This window comes from Dermacentor variabilis, chromosome 2, assembly GCF_050947875.1.
Source record: "Dermacentor variabilis isolate Ectoservices chromosome 2, ASM5094787v1, whole genome shotgun sequence".
NCBI lineage: Eukaryota > Metazoa > Arthropoda > Arachnida > Ixodida > Ixodidae > Dermacentor > Dermacentor variabilis.
Genome location: NC_134569.1, coordinates 211,351,006 through 211,372,753, shown reverse-complemented (window position 1 = coordinate 211,372,753; position 21,748 = coordinate 211,351,006). Strand labels below are relative to the sequence as shown.

The 21,748-nt window shown below is 49.2% G+C and overlaps 1 protein-coding gene across 2 annotated transcripts in view; it reads left to right on the top strand.

Moving 5' to 3' along the window:
- LOC142571174 (uncharacterized) overlaps positions 1–21,748 on the top strand; it is a 62,607-nt gene that overhangs the window by 19,029 nt on the left and 21,830 nt on the right. Inside the window, exons 3-4 of one of the 2 annotated variants that reach the window (XM_075679448.1) lie at positions 14,335–14,397; positions 17,925–17,996. In XM_075679448.1, coding sequence (XP_075535563.1) covers positions 14,335–14,397; positions 17,925–17,996 — 135 coding nt within the window. Of the gene's footprint in view, positions 1–14,334; positions 14,398–17,921; positions 17,997–21,748 lie in introns of both variants that reach the window. The other variant, XM_075679447.1, reaches the window with a different exon arrangement.

Below are 21,748 nucleotides of genomic sequence, written 5' to 3'. Positions count from 1 at the left end.
TTAGGGGCGTTGAAGTCCCCGGCCACGATCATGGGGTTGTCGCCGGCACGGTTGCGGGCGAGCTGGAGAATTTGCCTAAATTTTTGTGCTCTGTGCTTGAGGCTGCTGTAAACGTTTAGGATGAATATGCTCTTGGCGTTCTTGGCTCGAGGGAAGACTTCCGTGAGAATGAATTCGCAATTGCTGCGGTCGTGATTGATTTTGTGTGTCGTGTGGGCTAGCTTGTTGCTGACCAACATGGCGATACGTCTACATTTCTGTTGCGGTGTCGTTGCGGTCACGTCATAGCCGGATAGCGAGGGTGTAGCGGTATTTGTCTTGGGGTTTGAATGACTTGGGGTTTGTCTTTTTTGGCTCGAATGTATTGTTGCAGGGGGGCCTTTTTGCGGACGTAGCCCCTACAATTCCATTGCCAAAGGCGAAACGTTTCAGTTTGCACAGCCATCCTTGTTGTTGGCGTGGGGTGGCCTTTGTGAGGCCACGTTGTTGCTTTGGCTATCGAGCGATAACGCCCGAGTAGACTGTGACGTCACAGACGGGTGGTCTGCCATTTCTAGCGTGTTGAACCTTGCCCCATGCATGTTGATCGTCTCCATCATAGCGCCAGCTTGTTCTTTTTCTCGCGCTCTATGATCGTGAGCCCTCTTCTTCTTCACCGGCTCTGGAGGCGATAGTTCAAATATGTGCACAAGGCGCGCGTTGCCTTGTGCGTTGCAACTCGGCAAGCAGAGCTGAAGCGTATAGGCCGGTTTCTGGCGCGTGCCGAGGGATGAGGCCGTTGAGAGGAACAATGCTGAAGACGTTGTCGTCAGACAGCATGCAACGCTGACAGCGGCCTCGGTAGTATTGTTGGTAGTGGCAGTCGCTGTCATTGGTAGCCACACGTTACGCAATCCGAGAGAGATACACGAGGCAGCAGCACCGGCAGCGTAGGTTGCGACCGAGGTGCAACTGTGATGCCGTAGTGCGGAATCACGACCTGCCACCGTTGTCGTAGATGTCCAGGCCTTTAGAAGTCGGAGCTACGAAAGGGCACAGTCTGGCAGCTCGCGACTTGCGTGGGGATAGCGCAAGTATTGGTCACTCAAGTTGTTAACGTAGATGTGATTCTCGAGCTGACAAAACCAGTTGGCAGAGCTACTCCGGCAAAACTTCGGTAGGCCATGCATGCGCGAAAGGTGTGAGCACATACATCGAAAGGCTCGTTTGCTGCTGTTTGCGGTAAAATCTCGAATGTCGATAGAATCAGGGTGGCGGAGGTCGCCGAAGGCATCGCGAAGGTTGTGCTCGTGGCGTCGCGGTGCCTACTAGACTAAAATTTGCGCCTATTGGAGCCGGTGTGATAGCCTCTGAATTGGTGACGAGTGAGGCGCCCCCGAAGGGAAAGGGGAAAGCTCGCGGGAACGTTCAAGGAAGGAGAGCGGCGGGCCGTAGAGTAGCTAAAAGCGCTTGCCTCTGGCCCAGTTAATTCCTTGGAAAGAGTCATTGCGCAGCTGTGTTTGAGCTGGCGAGGAGGCTCACTGACAGAGTCGAGGTTTGATGGTGGGGCCGGGGTTTGCTGGGGGGGACGATCGGCATGGGTGGACGCTGGCGATGTGGGACGGCAAGACGCGCAAGGAAGCGTTGGTTAAAATGGCCAGAGCGGCTGTGACGCAGCCTCAGCTGGAGTAAACTGGGCGCTCGAGGTGACGCGGTGAGCAAGAACGGCTGCCGGCAAGTACTCGTAGAAGTCACAACCGGGCGCTGGCAACGGGAGCCTGGAACACAGCCGGAGTCTGGAACGCAGCCGGAGCCTGGAACTTTCTTGAAAAGGAAGTGGCTGCCGAGATGGATGACGCTCATGTCCGGCATGTAAATGTAGAATTCCCAGGCACCCTACAACCGCGGGACGTCTGCTGGACCGCGTGAAGCTACGTCACTCGCCTTGGTAGAGTCGGTGCGCTGACCTGGCGTGGCTGGGCTGGGCCGTTCGGGTCAACAATTTGTGCGAGGTGGTGCGGAGAGGTAGCTGCTGTGGCCACAGTATATTTAGACCAGCCAGCCGTGGTGCCGCGGGATCTCTGGAGAGGCCGATACCACGGCTGCACAGGTCGAGCGCATCAGCGTGTTCTTTCGTAGGCGATAGTCGCGCCGCTACAACCTGCAACCAACAAAACAAGGATAATATTTCATATCGCGAACCCAAGTACTTAGTCATCATTTCTTGGTGCACTGTGCCTTTTCTAAATGCGAAAGACAGTAGAAAATCGCACTGACGACCCTTCCGTTGTTTCTGGCTGTTCGCAGCCAGTTGGGACACTACGTGTCATAGTTGCCAGAGTAAATGGACAAATAAAAGAAATAAACAAATTTTGCTAGACTCATATGAATGCAGCCAGGTTCCTCTTTCGAGTTTCTTTCCGGGCACGCAGCACCATCTTGCGGCGCTTCCGCTATATCCCGCGAGTGGAGCGTCTGTATATACATACGGGAAATATCATCCTATGATATATGCCGTCATTTCATTTTGCGCTGGGCACTGGTTAAATTGAAATAATATTTTGTCATTGAAAACCAACAAGTATCCAGTGCAACTTACCGAGAGATCCAAGTTGGTCCTATTTTTCGTTTCAGACCGGGTTCGCTCAGCGCGACAGTGCACTGTTCTGTTGGTGCACAGTTGGTGGGAAAGCGGTTAGAGGCCCAAACAGAGAGGCAGTCCCTCAAAAGTGGGGGAAGTACCCAAAGAATGCCAATCGCATTAAAATTTCTGATGGTAGGTTCCGATCTCTTGCACCCCAGGACAAAAGCCCGATGCTCCAACCAATAGGCCACTGACGCATACCAGAAAAGGAGTCATCACGGCCAAGCCAGCGTTTGAGACGCTTAGCGCGTGAGGAGCGTTGCATATAGCAACAATTTACTTCGGGCAATGTGCGCAGCACCAAGAAAGCAACATGTCCCGGTGATATCATCGGGGCTAATCGCGCTCCGGTAGAGCGCGACTACTCCCGAGCGTTGTGCCTTCATCACGTCAGCCAGGACGCCGAACACGTCATACACCAGCGACGGCTGATCACGACCAGGTTGGAGGGACGCACCACAGACCGGGTGGCGAAGACATGCGCGAGGGAGATATAACCGGTACTGTAAGTGGCCGGACGCTAGCGTACAAACGATCTCCCCACAGACGTTGATTAAGCACGAGGGGGGGGGGGAGGTGTGCAAAACGTAGTTAGGGAGGACGCATTCCGTGTGCGATAAATGTATTTTAACTTCTGTTACAGCAATCTAAAGGTCCCACGCAATGAACGTTGTCTTGGCATCATACCTGGTGTTCATGTGTTGCTTCTTCCTGCTCAAGCCAGCGTTAAAGGCGGTGACGTACGCGTGACAACAGTGGAACACCCGCAGCAAATTCCTAAAAAGTACTAAGGACAAAAGCAAGAGAAAGACTGCGACACTACTTTAACAACATCCTTGAATCGAGCCAAAGCCCACCATCAACGAAAGAGGCAAAAGTGACCCTCATACATAAGGGCAAAGGAAAAAGAATTGAACAACTACATGCTTACCGCCAGATATCTGCATTGTGCAATGTCCAAAAACTTTTCAACGCAATGTTTAACCGGAGACTACTGTCGCGTGGTTAATGCCGCGCGGGGCACGAGCACGCAGGGACGGACCGACACGTACCGACACTTGCTTAGACGAAAAGGGAATGCCCCTTCTTTATTGGGCCCGACCATATATACACACACACAGGTCACAGGGGGCGCCACACTCTGGTGGCAGCCTAACAAACAGGGCTGAACTACGGCGACCTCTACATCTCCCCCCTTGAAGCATTGAAGGTTAGACGGGAGAGATTCAGGAAGCCAAACGCGTCAAAAGTTTCACAAGTTTAAACGGCGCGGCGGAAAAATAGGCCGGCCGTAACGTGTTCGTGTCACACCGTCACTGCGGTCCCTGGCTGCAGAGGACTGTTGCACAGACTGTCCGAGGGGGACCGTTGATTCCACAATGTTGGCAGGCTGAAGTTCCTGACAGCGAACTTGCTGCAGTGGTGGTGGTTCATCTGCAGAGGCAGTACGCCCAAAAGGCACTAGGTGACGCCGGGTGCGCTGTAGGGTGCCACCTCGCTCCGTTTCGACCGCGTAACTTCTTGGTCTTTGCCCCGGACTGAGGACCGTAGCCTGCACTTGATCAGGTCGCACCCAGACATGCTGACCTGTTTGGAGTGGCGGTAAGTCTCGAGCTCCATGATGCCTGTTGTAGTTGCCGGCCTGCTGCTGCTTGTAAGCCACATCCTCGGCGACGACGTCTTTCGTTGGCGGCCAGTTGGGACGTAGCTGGGAGTCTTGATTCGGGACTCTGGTTCTGAGTTGACGTCAACAGCTGGGCTGGACTAAAGCCGTTGACTCCTGGAGTATCCCGATAGCTGAGCAGAGCGAGATGAGGATCCTTTGACTTGCGAAACAAGTCCTTGATTGTACGCCCCATCCTCTCCGCCTCTCCGTTCGATTGAGCGTAGTGTGGACTGCTGTTCCTGTGGTTAAAGCCGTATGACGCTGCAAACGCCGAGAACTCTTGCGACGAGAATGGTGGGCCGTTGTCTGACCTGGCTCCTTGCGGGATTCCATGGCGGGCAAAGATGGATTTGAGAGCGTCGATGACTGCCTGAGCTCTCGTGCTCCTCAGGGAACCTTGTGTAATAGTCCACCACTAGAATGAACGTCTGGCCATTGAGGTGGAACAAGTCCATTCCAAGGAATTCCCAGGGATGTCCAGGTAGGGCTGTGGAGAGCAGGGGCTCGGCAAAGTTCACGCCGGTGGAAGCGCACTGTTCACAGTTGGCAACGAGATAGGCGATGTCTGTCGAGATACCAGGCCACCAAACTGACTCCCGAGCTAGGGCTTTGGTCCTGTTGATGCCCTGATGACCTTCGTGCAACAGCGTCAAGACCGCTGGTCGAAGGGACGATGGGATGACTATCCGGGCGCCTTTCAGCAGAACACCGTCGCAGACAAGAGAGCTCGTCTGCCACAGAGGCGTACTTTGAGAGGTGAAGTGGTATCTTGGTCTTTTGTGGCCAACCATGCTGACAGTACGAGGCGAGGGCCTTGCACTCGCCATTGAACTCTTGTGCCTGTCGCACGTCTTTAGGGCTGAGTGGCAAGACTTCCGGCGTGCAGCCGACTACCTGTGCTGCAAAAAAATTCGATAGTGTCTAGAGGAGTGGGTGGCTTGTAGGTGATACGCGACAACGTATCGGCTGTGGCTAGCAGCTTTCCAGGCACGTGCAGCATACGGAACTGGTATCGCATGATCTTCAGCCGTAGTCTCTGAATACGAGGCGGCAACATGTCCAGTTCCATCTTGCCGAGAAGTGAAACGAGTGGCAGGTGGTCAGTCTCGACGTTGAAGGGGATGCCACGGACGAACTCGTCGAACCTTCGGATAGCCCACGTCGTTGCCATGCTTCTTTTTCAGTCTGGCTGTAATGCTGCTCGGTCTCAGTCATTGACCTCGAAGCGAACGCGACTGGGCGGCGCTCTCCTGAGGGTTGCGTCTGTTGCAAAACTGCGCCGAGTCCGAATGAGCTTGCGTCTGCAGACACCGTAGTGGCGTACGACGGGTCGTCCTTGGCTATGCACCTGTCTGACGTCAAGAGTTCCTTGATCTTCTCGAATGCTGCCTTTTGCTTGTGCTGCCACACCCAACTCGCAGACTTGTTCAGTAAGGCTCTGATGGGCGCCGTGACGTCCGAGATGTGTGGCAAGAATCTGGCCAGATGATTCACCATTCCGAGCAGTCTTCTAACACCAGCGACGTCCGTTGGAGCTTCCATGGCTTTGACTGCTTCGACCTTGCCCGGATCTGGCCTGATTCCCTGTGCTGAGACGACAACTCCGAGGAAGGAGACCTCGGGTACTCCAAAACGACACTTGTCCTGGTCCAATGTGATACCTGCTTTTGCAAGGCGAGATAGCACCTGGCTCAGTCTGGCATCATGTTCCTGGCGGGTGCGTCCAAAAACAAAAATATCATCTATCATATTGGCGACTCCTTCTTGGCCCTCCAGGATTCTTGCCATCTGCTTTTGGAAGTACTCTGGTGCGGAGGTGATGCCGAATGGGAGCCGGCAGAAGCAGTATCGGCCATATGGGGTGACGAATGTCGTAAGCTCTTGAGAGTCTTCGGAGAGCTTCACCTGGTGGAAGCTTGCGGTCACGTCCAGCTTCGAAAAAACTGTTGCATCGCCGAGGAGGCCAAGGACTTGCTCGACAGTTGGTAGAATGTGTCGTTCCCAGAGGACGACCTTGTTCAATTGTGTCAAGTCGACGCAGAGCCGGTAGGAACCATCGCCTTTCCGGACGACGACGGGACCCGAGCACCATGGTGTTGGCTCGTCGACCCTACGGATCACGCTTGCGCTTTCAAATTTGTCCAGCTCGCGGCGGACGATCTCGAGCAGCGGGATGGGGATCCTGCGAGGTACACTTAGCGAGAAAGGTATGACATCGTTTTTCAACCGGATGTTGTATTCGTCCTTGAGAGTGCCCAATCCATTGAAGAGCTCGGCGTGCAGCGTCGCATTTGAAGTGTTGAGTTGATCAAGAAATCGACCTACTTGGAGGGCTTGGAGCGCTGTCAGTCCCAGAAGAGGCACAGTGACAAGCTGGATGACGTAAAGGCGCTGACAGCTTGTTTTTCCTTGCCACCAAAGTCGTGCCAGATACGAGCCCAGCACGCGCAGAGGCTGTCCTCCCGGGCAAGTGAGCAGAGTGTCGGCTTGGTCGAGTTTGTCAGGCAAGGTAGGAAAGTCGCTGGGAACGGCAGATACTTCGGCTCCGGAGTCAACCTTTAACTGCGTTGTGTAGTCGTCAACGGTGACGTCGACGAACTTTGCCGCGGCGGGCGTCGCGACGGCGTGCAAGTGAACGGAGCTGAGCTTGCACTGCTTGAACTTCCGCGAGCGGCATACTTCGGCAAAGTGGCCTTTCTTTTTGCAGAAGTTGCAGGTAGAGCGATGGGCCGGGCAGTCTGAACGTCGATGAGGCGCGCGGCCACAGAATTCGCATGTGGACGGCTCGCGTGAGCGCTCTGCTTGCGGCTGCGGCGAACGAGGCTTAGTGCCGGAGCGACGGCGAGAGGCGAACTTGTTAGCTTTTGTGGCGTCGAGGTTGAGCTCGCGGGAGTGCTCGGTTCAGTTCTGGGGCAACGCCTTTTCCCTGTCGGCGTCTTCGGATTGACGGGCTTGTGTCGAAGCGTCCTGGAGTGTCAACTTCGCGTTCCGGCACAGCTGGTCCGAGAGACGGGAGTCGCGGAGGCCGACGACGAAGCGGTCGCGTACGAGCCTTTCCTCGACAGCCACAGACGGATAGTTACAGCGCTTAACCATCCTGTGCAGTTCTGCGTAGTACGTGTCGACGCTTTCGTCGGGTAGCTGAACACGTCTGTGGAACCGTGACGACTCGTAAAGCTCGTTTGCCGGGCGCACAAAGTGCTCAGTGAACCGGGTGGCAACGGCTTGCTATGAAGCGAGCGACTGGGCGTCAAGCGAAAATGTCTCGAGAAGCGGGCGGGCCTCCGGGCCCACGCAGTAAAGTAGCGAGCGTACCTGCATGTCTCCCGACGCTTGCGTCAGTCCTGAAACCGCTGCGTAGTCTTCGTAACGGCTGAGCCATGTCGCCCACGTTGGCGGGTTCGCGAAGTCGAGCGGTGCCGGCGGCTGGAAGTTGACGCCGCACAGTTTCGGCGGCTCGCCGGTCTCGAGGGAAATCTTGGTGCCTTGCTATGAGGTGAGGGCTAAAGCAGGGGGCCGTTATCCGGCCACTTCTGACACCATTTCGAGTGGCTAGTGCCGCGCGGGGCACGAGCACGCAGGGACGGACCTACACGTACCGACACTTGCTTAGGCGAAAAGGGAATGTCCCTCCTTTATTGGGCCCGAACATATATACACACACACAGGTCACAGGGGGCGCCACACTCTGGTGGCAGACTACAGAAGTTCTGTGAATCAAATAACATAACCACAAAATCTAAAATGGCTTCAGACCAAACCGCAGAACGAGTGATCATATATTCACCTTCACCCGGGCTACAGAAATAATAAATAAGGAAAAATGAACGTTGTATCTGGCGTTCTTTGACATAGAAAAAAACCTATGACGGTGTCCCCCAATCGAGGCTTTGGCAAGAACTACTGGGCATCGGACTAGAATGCAAAAGCATAGACATGCTCAAGGACCTATACACAGCTGCAGAGCAGTGTACACACTCTACCAACTTAAGTCGAAGACAGTCCTGCAAAAGACAGCACTAAAACAAGGATGCCCTTTTTCCCAACGCTACTTAATCTATACATCACACAATCCCTCCAAACATCAGACAATGAGGGACCAGGCGTCCGACTGTCCTCAATAACAAATGACAAGCAAGAAAAATACACCAAAATTTTATGTCTGACATTCGTCGATGATACTGTGCTGCCAGTAGAATAATCACCTGACTTCCAGCACCAACTTAACATCTGTTCCCGAGCTGCAGGAAACGACCAGCTCAGTTTCAACACTGAAAAAACGCAGTGGATGGGAATAAACACAAACAGCACTGGTGACGAATTCACCTTCCAATTGAACGTCATCAAAAAAAAGGCATCGCAATACAAATTTTTTGGATCCGCACCAAAACGCATTAGTAAAAACTAATCACCTCAAAGGCCGCATCTGGCAAATGGCCGCTACAAGTGCGGCTGGTCTCCGGCACCCCAACTACGCGACCCACTGCCTGCTACAGCTAATCGCAACTGGCCATGGAGCGACGCGGCTGGATAAGACACGCTGACTTAACGCCGACATGGCTGGCGGATTGGATCGTCCTGGCTTTTGTGAAATTCGAGGCGACTGGAGTACAGTGCGCCGGACCACCCAGGCAGTGCCAGAGACTGTGACGGAACTGTGTTTTATGTTATTTCTCTCCTTACTTTCCACGTGTTAGTTTCTTTCGTTTCTTACTTTATGTGTCTCATGTTGCGTCGACAGACGCCTGCCCTCACTCAAAAGGGAGTCAACTTACTTGGCTCGTGTGAGCGCTGCGTGTTACATGCTGCGTAACTTCCGGCGGCAGTTTGCGGTGATTGTTCACGTGCTCGAGCGCTCTACTCAGTACATCGCGCCGTCTTCTAGGTCGTGTCGTCTCCTAGGTTCTAGATCTTCTACGTGAGAAACCGTTCTGTGACACGTACTGAAGTGATTTAGGGAGACATGGTTAAAGTTTCTGCTTGTGTTGAGGCGGACGAAGCGCCCAGAGCGATGTGTGCTCGCGTGTTTGAGCCTACACTCAGCCTCATATATAGTTGCGTATTTCGGAAGTTTTCTTAGAGCCAAGCTGTTTAAGGTTAGGGCTCCGTAAATATTTCGTGTGCGCAAGCAAAAACTATCATCATCGTCAATAGCTCATGCCACTACTCGCGCTTTCGTCATTTTCTTCCATAGTTGGCTTATTAGCTCCCTTCAGTGTAACCGCACGATCGCGCTCGGGCCACTGCTCACGCATTAGTCGTCGTCGTCTTGTTCCACTGCTGGCTGCGTTGCCGCTCATCATGCCAGCGTTCCCATACCGCCCCTCGCGCTCATGCAACTGCTTGCGCCTTCGTCGTTGTCTTCTTCCACAGCTGGCTCCGATGGCGCTCACCATGCTAGGGTTCCCACACTGGCCTTCCCTCTGCGAGGACGCAGACGGCAGTGGCCCACTGCATGTCGATGGGGTGATTTCGGTCTCAAAGTCTTTGCCTCGATATATCGATCGCGCCTTCGTCGTCGCCTTTGTTCACAGTTCCATCTGATACCGCTAATCATGCTGGCGTTTCCACACTGTCCCTCGCTCTGCGCCGGTGCAGACGGGACGGGCCGATTGCCAGTCGGTGCGATGATTTCGGTCTCAAGTTCTTCGCCTCAGTAGATCACGAAATAAAATCGAGAATGTACATAACGAACGTCTGTAATTAAATTGAACTGGTTTATGGAGTTTTGCGTGCCAAAAGTACGATTTGACTATGAGGCACACCGTAGCGGGGGACTCGAAATTAATTTTTACCACCAAGGGACCTTTAACGTGCCCCCAGTATACGGGACACGAGCCTTTTGCATTTCGCCCCCATCAAAATATGCACGCCGCGGACGGGATTCGATCCCATGACCTCGACCTTAGCTGCGCAACACCATAACTGCTAAGCCACCGGAGCGGGTCGAATGTGTGTTACGAATGTGTCACACGAATGAACGCGAATGTATAAACATGAATGTCTGTGTGCAGCTTTTGTAACGATGACCACCAATCAAGACAATAAATGCGTTCGTACATTTGTTCAAATTATTGTGTCCCGTCTTCGTCGTGTGCTACACAGCTTCGCTTGTCATCCAGCTTCACAAAACAGAGTGGCTCATGATTTTTTTGTTTTCACTAACACAACCTTACTGCAGAATTCCCACTGCAGTTCTAAGCTGTAGTTTTTTTTATTTATACAATACTGCAGACTCATGGTCCAAGCACGGTGGTCGATACAAATACAAAAGAAATATAACAGAAACAGCTGCGAAAAAAAGCAACAATATCACAGGCTCAGAAAGGTTACTTCACAGTGCACTTCACAGTGCACAGTGCATAACGCAGTTCCATTCATTATTTGTTCTCGGGAAATAAGAAAACTTAAATAGGTCTGTGCGAGCAAAATATGGGGTTAGAGCGTTTTCATTGTGGTATCGGGTGGGCCTGCTAGTTAAATGTGACAAACATGTTGATGCATCTAACGCTAGTTTGTTTTCCAAGAGTTGGGAAAGAAATTCGAAAAATCTAAATTTTTGCCTTCGCGCCTGTAATAAGGGAATGCCGTTTGCTTGCATTAAATTGGAAGGTGAGTCTAATGCTGAAAATATATCTTTAAAAATTGTACGGCCTTTCTCTGAATACGTTCAAGACAATCAATGTTGCGCTTAATATGAGGATCTCAAGTAATGCACACATATTCCAGTCTTGGCCGTACAAGAGCAGTATAACAGAGCAGCTAAACATTAGTGGGAGCAGTTTTAAGTTTATGTTTCAGGACACAAAGCTTGCGGAAGGCGGATGAACAAACATTATCAATATAATGATTCCAAGACAGGTTTGAAGTGAGTGTTATACCGAGATATTTATAGCAACTTATTTCTTGTAATGGAAGACCCTAATATGTAGGCATATGACAGCGTATTTCTTTGGCGACTTACAGGAAGGCAGACACATTTGCTCGTGTTAAGAGTCATTCCCCATTTTACGTACCATTGACGTATATTGTCCAGACTAGTGTTCAGATCGTTGTAGTCGTTAATGGAACAAATTTCTTTAAACAAACACAATCATCAGCAAACAATCTTACCTCTGCACCAGCGCGTACAACATCATCATTATTATACAATATAATTTTTTTTTGTCAACACGCTGCCCTGAGGTTCACCGGATGTGACCGGAAGAAACGAGCAGTTGCGGAACATATAACCATCTTAAAGCGTTGGTGCTGTTCTGCTACAGAATAAGTTGTGCTGTCTAATTTTACAAGCGCTCGAATTGTTATCTGTAGATGGGCTGCACGACTACTTCAATTGGTGGTAGAGGTTTCCGCCCAGTAATAAAATAGTTTTGGTTACTAATACCATCATACCAAACAGTGTAAGTCACACTTGTCGAGTGGTCGAGCGACCTGATTCGCACTTCGCGAGCGTCCAAAGCAGTGATAGATGCTGCGTTGTAGATCTGTTTGTTCTATGTTAGCGCATAGCCGAAGCATGCGGCTTGACCTAGTAAAGTCATATTGCGGCCTCAGAGCAGGCTTTTATCTCTGTCTCTGTTATTTTGTAACAGCAGGAACAAACTCGATTTTTTCGTGTTTGTTCGGTCTTGTTCGTTCCGTCCTCTACGACGCACTCACCCGTTTTACGGAAATTGTGTCGTGATAAATAGCTGTTGGATTCTATTCATGCTATTCGCTTTGGATATTACTGCTTAATGGAGAAACAAGGCAATTCTAAAGCCCAAAGCTTATGTGTGTTATGGTGTTGTACCAAACGGAGTGATCATTGTGTTTGCAACGGCATCAGCCTTATATGCCAGGCTAAAGTAGACACAGCATAGTGAGTTCAGTCTAATAGACGTGAAACGCGTGACAACAATGCCGGTGGCTGAAGCAAATGTTTTATCACGATTGGTGCTTAGATGCTTCGCGGTTGCATTGATTTGAGCATACATGAACGCAATATTTCGTATCTGGGTTACCACGCCAACTGATCAGATAGTGTGAGGATTTTCCTGTTCGCACTGGCAATTCCCAGACGCTGGTTCTCGTCGTAGAGTGAAAACCAGTACAGCCAAAATGGTTCATAGCAGACGCACACACCGAGGCTGATAATGCAGGTCGCATGTTTGCGCAGCCAAGAGAAGATTCCTCATACTGTAGGTACCGCTGCACCGAAAGCGTAACAGCGGTTCTTCGACGACCTTGAATCAGTTCACATGCCGTAACTTTCACGAATAAGGAGCTAAAACATCTACAAACCGTTCGGCAGCACGCGACGGCAACGCATAGAAGCAGCGTGGTGCCGGCTCGCATAAGCCAAAGGGGCATCAATTGAATTAATGCGTTCTGGGGTTTTACATGCCACAACCATGATTCGATTATGAGGCCTGCCGTGCTTGGGGACTACGGATTAATAAATTTGGCCACCAGGGGATCTCTAACGTGCCCCCAATGCACGGAGCACCGGGGGTTTTGCATTTCGCACCCACCGAAATGCGGCCGCGGCGGCCGGGATTTCATCCCGCAACTTCGTGCTTAGTAGCGCACAACATAGCTGCTAAGCCACCGTGGCAGGTCGAGTGGGAAAGAAAGAAAGGCTCGCTGCGTACCCCTTTCTCCTCGCCCAATGAAAAGGTCTTCATTACGCGTTCTCGGCGGTGACAATATTGTCACGCGGTAGTGACTGTTGAGGACACAGCAACAAAACTGTGAATAGCGAAACTAACTTTATTGGGCGAACCTGTGTCCAGAAAAAAAACAGGCTACCCTCAATGCTCAACGAAAACGGCGAACACAGTCGGCAATCGTAGAAAATCTGATCAGCGGGTCAAGCGCGTCAGCTTTTATACATGAGCCATCGAAGGTTCCTGAGTAATGACGGGGACCCGCGCGTCTTCCACAAAGTTCTACACTATTCGCGTCGCGCATACATGCAATCAGATAACACAAGGTTCGGTGACAGACATCGGATGGAACCATCGATAACATTCCAGAAAGTTCAGATACATGCAGGCGAGTCCTGCGATGTGCGATAACATTTGTTAGGCGGTAAAACGTGATCGCCCGATAAAGACAAGTACACGTGTCAATATGGCTGTGTCACTCAATTGCTTCAATGCTAATCGCATTAACGTCAAGTTTCATCGTAACATAGGTTCTGCCGCCATATTAATGCAATTACAGTTCTCAACATGGGCGCCGAAAACGGGGGGCGGCTCCCGGGCCTGAGCCTCCCCTCACCCCCTCACTCCCATACTCACCTAAAGTGTCATTACTCGAGCTGTTTCACTCACAACACTTGAGGTTTCTTTTGACTTGCGTCAACCTTTTCATTTGAAATTTTATTGTGGCTAGTAGCTTACTACATTATTGTTTGCGCAGACGTGCACAGCTTTTAATTCATACTTTCGCTTTATTTCTGCAAATCCTGACAATAGGAAGACCAGCGCATTAGAAACACCAGCGGCGGCTGCCTCATCAGTATTTTACACTGTAAAATTTACACTATGCACATACACAATATATTTAAATATATACACAGAATAATACAAATTTCATTATATTTTTGAAAGAGGAGATAAACAATTAACAATTATTTCTAAAGGTAATAGGGAAAACGTCTGCGAACAGGTGAAATATAACAAAGACATAATCTTGAACAAGTCATCATCATCTACAATTAGCGACTACTCGTAACTATAGTCTTTTGGGCCATACTTCACGACTTTGTCCCGAAAGGGTTAGCAGAATTTTTGCAGCACAATGCTAGCTAGTCTTTTCTTTCCTTAGTGTTTCGTGCTATACTTCCTACATTATAACGCTATTGCAAAGCGTTACTGTTGCCACATTACTAGCACCCGCTCAGCCTGCTGCGACTTACACATGCATTAGAAACAACCTTTTTCACGGTCATGCTTAAAAAGCAACAGTCTGACTGTTCCCTATTAAAGAAAGTATTGAGAAAATACTGAAAAGACATTCCCTGCTTTTTAAATGCAATTTTCGTTTACATTTTCAGATGATCAGAAAAGCTTGCCTTGCCGTCCGACTCTGCTATGCAAGCCATAGCACCACTCCGAAGGTTTGTTTCAAGAAACTTACGGCTGTCAATGTATTTTATTCGCCTTTTCCTCGTGACTGTAATTCAGGTTGGGCTGTTTAAAGAAGCATAAGTGCACATTGAAATAGTATACGGCCAGAAAAAGGCGCATCTCACTCAAATGCTTATCACGGTAAGAGGGCTATATATATAGAGTGTTCATGAGCATCACCTTATAAATTTTACAATTGTTTAAACGTATTCTCCATGAAGAGGAAAACCGAATGTCCGGAAGGACACCACGTTTGCAATCTTTTGCGGAAAGCTTTTTGGCACGGTATTCTGTAATTACACAACAGAACTAAAATGGGCTGTTATTTAATGTATGAATGCCAGAAATAAGGTCTGTTTAAAAAATATTCAGTGCCCTTTCATTCAGTGAAGGAGAACGACCAGTGAAGCTCTGTATGTGGCGAACTATGCTGCTCGCTGTGTTTGGCGAACGACACCTCCGCCGCGGGTCGGCTCGGTGTTGCACTATATTCGGGATCGGGCCACGTATGGGTAGTGTTTAAAGCCTGCTTTGCCTCCGTCGCGGATCGGCCCGGTATTGCACTAACTTCAGGATCGGCCCACGTATGGGGAACGCTTAAAGCCTGCAGCACCTCTACCGCGGGTCGGCCCAGTACTATAGTGCACTATTGTCACGTGGTAGTGACGGTCATGAAAACAGTAGAAATAGCCAATTAGCGTTGGTGTATGTAGCTACTCGGACACTCCTGAGCCACTGCTGTACGACAAATCGAAAAGCAACCACTACGAACTACATTTGGAAGACATATGGGGTGACCGATCTGAACGTTTAATGTTGTGGCAGCGGTAGGTTGCGACGTCTGCAAGCAGCTATGTTGCGGAGGCAGCAGCAGCCGCCGCCATGTTGCGTAAGCAGTGGAGGCGGGAGAAAATTTTACTTAATATTCAATGTAGGGGCTTTCCTTCGAAGAAAACTATATGGTAATGAGACACGGCATAGGGGGAGGGGGGCGCCGGATTTATTTTGACCACCGGGGGTGGAGTGGGGTGCGCCTAAATGTGAGTATACGGGCCTTTTAGCAATCGATCGCCAGTGGGGCTGCTCAGACCAGAATCGTACTCACGACTTCAAGCTAGCTGAGCAGCGCAACGCCATAGCCACTCTCCTACCGCTGCTTGTAAGAAAGCTTTAATTCTGTCAAGAAAGGTTTTCCGTCTTGTTTCTTGAGAGGATTAAAACATACATCCCATTTCCAACAAAAAATAAAATCTAAAATATCAAGCGGTCACTTTAGCGAGCCGTTGCTTTTTCCTCAACAATTCCAAAATTATTTTGCACAAACAGGGCGCTAGATCCGGAAGTGTCTTCCGGGAGTACTGTTGAGCTCTGACAAGCAGCAGCGTGGCGTCCAGGTGCTTCTAACATTCTACCTTGGCTGTTTTTGGAAAGTGGCAACGCCGCAATTTTAATTCTGCTGTTTTACGTACCACACCCAATACTATTATAAGGGACTCCGTACTAGAGCGCTCAGGAGTCGTTTAACCACCTGGAGTTCTGTAACGTGCACATAAATCTAAGTACACGAGTGCTTTTACATTTTCAGCAGCAACAATCGGTTAATTTTCCATGAACTATCCAGTAAGCTGGCAATGCTGTAGCCTTGCAGCCAGACTCCGCAACAATATTTCTGCAGCGCAAAAAGCTCTCCTAAAAGGCATTGCCATGTTAATGTCGGTACCAAAAGGTATCTTCCAATATATTTAAGGACTACATGGTACTTAACTCGGCAAACCGAGCAGCGTCTCCATCTTCGTACTTCATTGCACACCCCCTCCCGCCCCCACCCCATGCAAATCTCAAGTCCTCGTAATGGCACGTTTCACGCTAATTTATAACGATATTACACACTCCGAAGCTGTATGTCTGTCATGCTGCAACGTATTATTGTCCCCAATATCACGAGGACTTGTTAGCAACCACTTTACGGTCAGGAGGATCGGTATGACGGCTAATTTCCTGGTCACGACCGCCTTGGGAAGCGGCTATTCATCGCTGCTGCATTCAAATTTGCAGGAGGATGCGACAGAATAGAGGAGCTACAGTGCAAAACCGTCAGTTCGTCCATGGCTCATTTCTTAGTCGACGCGTCTACGACAATTAGCGTTTGTGTTTTCATAACGGTTGTTGCATTGGAAGCATCTGTATCAAATGCGGTGGCTCTCGCCAGAAGCCGATCGACACTATCGTTCCCGCAGCCCTCAATAACTGCATCATCAAAACAGTGGTTTAAGTAAATCACCAAACGGAACAACAAAACGCACCAAGTGTTTGTTGTTGTTCTGTACCTTCCTGGGGCAAGTAGTGTTCGAATGTCGAACGTCTAACAAATTCTCATTGAGCTTGTCTACATGAGCCATTTGGCACTGGGTACGTTTCCACCGTACGAGCGTCACTGAATTATTTTGCAATAATAGGCAGTAATCAGGAAGTGATCAGGCAGGTTTCAGGAAGGGATACTCTACAATGGATCACATCCATGTCATCATTCAGGTAATCGAGAAATCCGCAGAGTACAATCAACCTCTATATATCGCGTTCATAGATTACGAAAAGGCATTTGATTCAGTAGAGATACCAGCAGTCATAGAGGCATTACGTAATCAAGGAATGCAGACCGCTTACGCAAATATCCTGTAAAACATCTACATCTTGCTGGTGCTGACATATGGGGCAGAAACTTGGAGACTTACAAAGAAGCTTGAGAACAAGTTAAGGACCGCTCAAAGAGCGATGGAACGAAGAATGCTAGGCATAGACTTGAGAGACAAAGAGAGCGGTTTGGATCAGAGAGCAAACGGGTATAGCCGATATTCTAATTGACATGAAGAGAAAAAAATCACGCTGGCCAGGTCATGTAATGCGCAGGTAGATAACCGTTAGGCCATTATGGTTACAGAATGGGTACCAAGAGAAGGGAAGCGAAGTAGAGGACTGCAGAAGACTAGGTGGTCCGATGAAATTATGAAATTCCTGGGTGCTAGTTGGAATCGGTTGGGGCCGGACAAATGCGATGGGATATCGCATGGAGAGGCCTTCGTCCTGCAGTATACATAAAATAGGTTGATGAAGATGATGCTGATTACTGGAATGTAGATGGTGGAGTTTTACTCCGCATCGTGACTATTGACAATCAAGTTCTCTCTCAGCAACGCATCTAATGACATAGCCTCACCACATGGGATCAAATTACATCAGACTACCGCACCAATGGCCCTATTCAATAACACATAATCAACGAAAATATTGCCCATTTCTAGAATACACGTATAGAACAGGAAAAGGAAGCTGCTATGAAGATCGCATGTTTAAAGACAGAAAGCCACGGAAAAGCGAGAATGACTATGTACACGCAGTTTTAAATTCTGGGCAGTGTTCCAAATCTTCTTTTCGGCTAGTCAGGAGTCGACCGCAAAGTCGAAAATATGTCAAAAACACGTGAACACTTTGTATCACTTCTTCCTTTTCTTGCCAGAAGAATCCTACATTCAAGAAGACCATTCTTCTATGTCTGCGGACATGGACGACTACGTTCTACAAAATCATTCCGGTAAGGTCATACTTGCAATTTCAGGTGTAGGGCGCAGTATCACTAAGCTGCCCTACACAGCAACACTTGTCGACAAAAGGAGCGGTGGGTATACGAACAGGGCATGCGTGTGGATGACCTGAAAAGCTGGTAGCCAGCTAGTTTAAAATGCTCACTCCCGAGGGTTACTAAAACATGCTCAAGGAAACGACGATTGTAAGCTTGTTCCAGGAAACTTCAATAGAGAGTCTGTCCGGGTATGTCAACGACGTGGAACTTTTGCTATTGTACGTGTTTGGGGGCTTAGGGTTGATCTTCCTCAGTAAACTAAAGCGGCAGATCTATTCACCTGATCTGACATAGTTACTAGTGTGAACAAGGCTACTACTAAGAAGTTGGGACAGGGCAGAGCGCTTGACTTTATCTAACAAGTGTTATTCACATAATCATCGATTGCGGCCATGGTACGCTCAAATAAATGTGCAGAGAAACGCGTAAGCGAATGTGCCACAAAGGAGGAAACCGAACATACAATGAAGCAGATAAGCGCACACAACGAGCCATTATAATGAATTGGCAATGTTCTAACCAAGGTTAAACACTTTATCAATGAGTGTCAGTGATGGTGCGTTTACGCATTGATCGGCAGCGTCCAAATGCTCCACGTTTCAGATATTTCCCTATCTAACTGCCTGGCGAACTGCCTGAGCACATGCGTGTTAGGAAAACATGGGGAGCAATTGCATCTACGGCAGTGGTCAGCCATGTGGCCAGCGCTTGCTAGAGCGCGTACAGCGGTCCGGTGCTCCCTAGGCCGATGATTCAGGCATGACCTATTTGTATTATATATAGCATATTCCAGAAGAAAGCGGAATCGTGCAGACCACCCCCACATTGCAGGTCACAAAGCGGGTGGCATGCTTCTTAGAGCATGTATCTTTAGTGCCGACTTTGTTCACCAACCTGCACATTCTTGCGACATTTTATGGCGCTGATAAAACAACACCAACACCGCACTTGTTCTCCACCTTTTTTAAGCGATGGGATAGCCCGTGTATGTAAGGCACAGTTACACTGCGCCCACTGGGACGTGCGTCATTGCACAGAGCGGCTGCCGGGTCAGCCTAACCTCTTTTATGAGGCACTCAGTGACTGACACAAAGGTGTCCTGGAGGTACCGGCCCTACGTTAACGGCTAGTTTTACTGCTACATGCCACCCCCTTTGCTAACTGCAGCGTGGGGGTGGTCTACAGGATTCCACTTTCTTGTGGAAAGTGCTATATAGGACAAACAGGTAGATCCTTAATAATAGGCTTAGGGAGCACCGGACCTGTGTAAGAGCTGTAGCAACAGCTGGGCATTTGGTTGACCACTGCCGAAGATGTAATCAACACACGAGAGGGTGTAAAATTCTAAGATAGACAGCATAAAGACCTATGAGGGTCGACTGAGTAGCTCTCAAGAAAAGGGAGGAAGCATAAAGAATAATGAATTGAATGTGGCAGCCCTAGTTCCGGTGCGGCTTTTATTGGGGAGTGTTGTGCTTGCTGGGATTCGTCGCGGCTACGTGTTGAGCCTGTTGCTCTGTTGTGTTATATTCTGAAAATAATTGTATGAGAAGCCGGTGGCTAGATATCGGGCTCAACAGTGTAAATGACCGAGTGAGCCAGCCACGTGGCTCTATGTCGCCACTGCCATCCCCTTTCCGCGAAGGAATTAAGGAGGCCTGCAGTGCGTCGACAAGGAAGGAAAAAAGAAGTAGCGCTAAAGTGTTGCTGGTTTCACAGCGGGATAATTTTCAATAATTTCCGCTGCGACTACAATCAGTTTCACGTACGAAAAGGTATGGCACATTGTCACAACCAAGTCGTTACTGCGAAGGGAGGGTCTTACTGGTAATGCTCCTTGGAAGAGACAAATCACTGTAAGGTTCATTGGGCGAATGATTGCTCCCAATAAGTCTGTCCTTGTCATGCTATAGTGTGGAGGTCGCAGCGAGCTTGAAGAGTCAGCACGCGAGGCAGGTGAAAGAGCAGATGTCATTTCTGTTGCCATGTCAGGCGGCTGCTGCAAGCCGTTCTCGCCCAAGGTAACGGTGTTGTTTTACCGCGCCGAGCAAACTGGAGGTGAGTTAGGAGGACAGCAGCAACATGCACGAATAAAATTCAATGGCATTGCTGACGACACAAATATTTATTTTGTGGAGGGGGGTTTTCATAGAGTGCCAACTAATAGTACAACCTGGAAATGAAGGAGAGGATGGTAGAATGAATAAGCAACAGTATGTTACAGTCAGTCCGTCTAGGCGATCATACATTGAGTGAAAAATTGAATTCGGAGGTTTAATTTTCCTACAGAGTGAGCGACAGATAAAGAAGCGAAAGCAGGAACGTTAACCAAGGTCACCTCTGGTAGGCTTCCCTACAAGACGGAAAGGGGGCAGGAAGATAGTTGGTCACCAGCAGTTAAATTTCCACTCAACTATATGGTCACAATAGTTAGCTGCCTAGCGACTTACGTGGACACCACAGTGGAGTACACTCTAAAAACTGTTTGCACCCTTTGGCGTGTATATTTGTCCCACAACTATAATCGTCATCTGGGTTGCTTGCGTTTCCTTTCTTGAAAACTCGGCGCTCGCTACTTTCCTGTCGAGAATGCTGCATCACACTGATAACGCGCGTGCCGTTCGTGACTGGGAAGTACCGGGCTCGCAGGGTTAAGGAGAGGAAACGCGGGCAAGACAGATGACGATTATTGTTGTGGGACAAAAAAACACCCCAAAGGGTGCAACCGTTTTTATAGTGTAGTTGTAACTCCACTGAAACTTTTTTGCGCTCCGCCGCCATTGAACTCGTGACTCCGCGCTTTCCACTCTGCCTGCCCGAACAAAATAGGCCCATGTAAAATGTCAGGAATATCTTAGCTACAGGCTTCGGAAAGGCCATTTTTTTTTATGCTCTAGAAAAATTTGGAGGACGCTTAAGCTTTGCCTTTAAGAGTGGAAGATCCCTGACCTCTTCTCACGGTTCCCGACAACTGCAGCTTATGTAACCGTAATGTTTACTGGGAAACACTGGTAGTGAACGCTATGCAAGAAGGCGAGCTTTCTCGTAGAAACTGTGTCTTGCATTGGCCGATCGCAAGGGTACTGCCAAGCCGCGCAAAAAAAAAAACAACATGATTTTCAGGTTTCTGTAACTCTCTCGCACCTTTAGTATTAAGTCTGAGCAGATTTAACATAAAAGGCATACGCTGCCGGTGTTTTGCTTCAAGACATTCGTTTCTGTGCTGACGTTCTCAATACTCCAAGGAACGGCTATTTCAGGAGTGTAAGACAAGGTGCGAACCACTTTAGTGGTAGAAAAGTGTGGCAATATAAACCGCATGTACCGCATGTCATATAGCAAGGCGTGGCATATATACGTGTATCTAAATTTTCCCTTACGGACAACTCCGCCGACACCTACCCCGGATTTTCGGATACACGGAGTCATTAACGCTTTTGCGTTAAAATGAAGAGTGGATATAATGTTCGAGCATGGACGCGCGCTGACAAGCAACCCGTAATATATATGAATGGTTCCACGAGTTACGCTAACGGTAGGGATGGTGTAAGGCTAATGAGTAATGCCGCGTTCAGACTACAGTCGTATCCGCTATAAGTGGTGTATTTATTGCAATTTGCGCAACTGCTGGAACAACGGTTTACGCAGCTAGCAACCGCCTATGTTGACATTGAGCCTTTCGATGAGGTATGTTTTTTTACGAC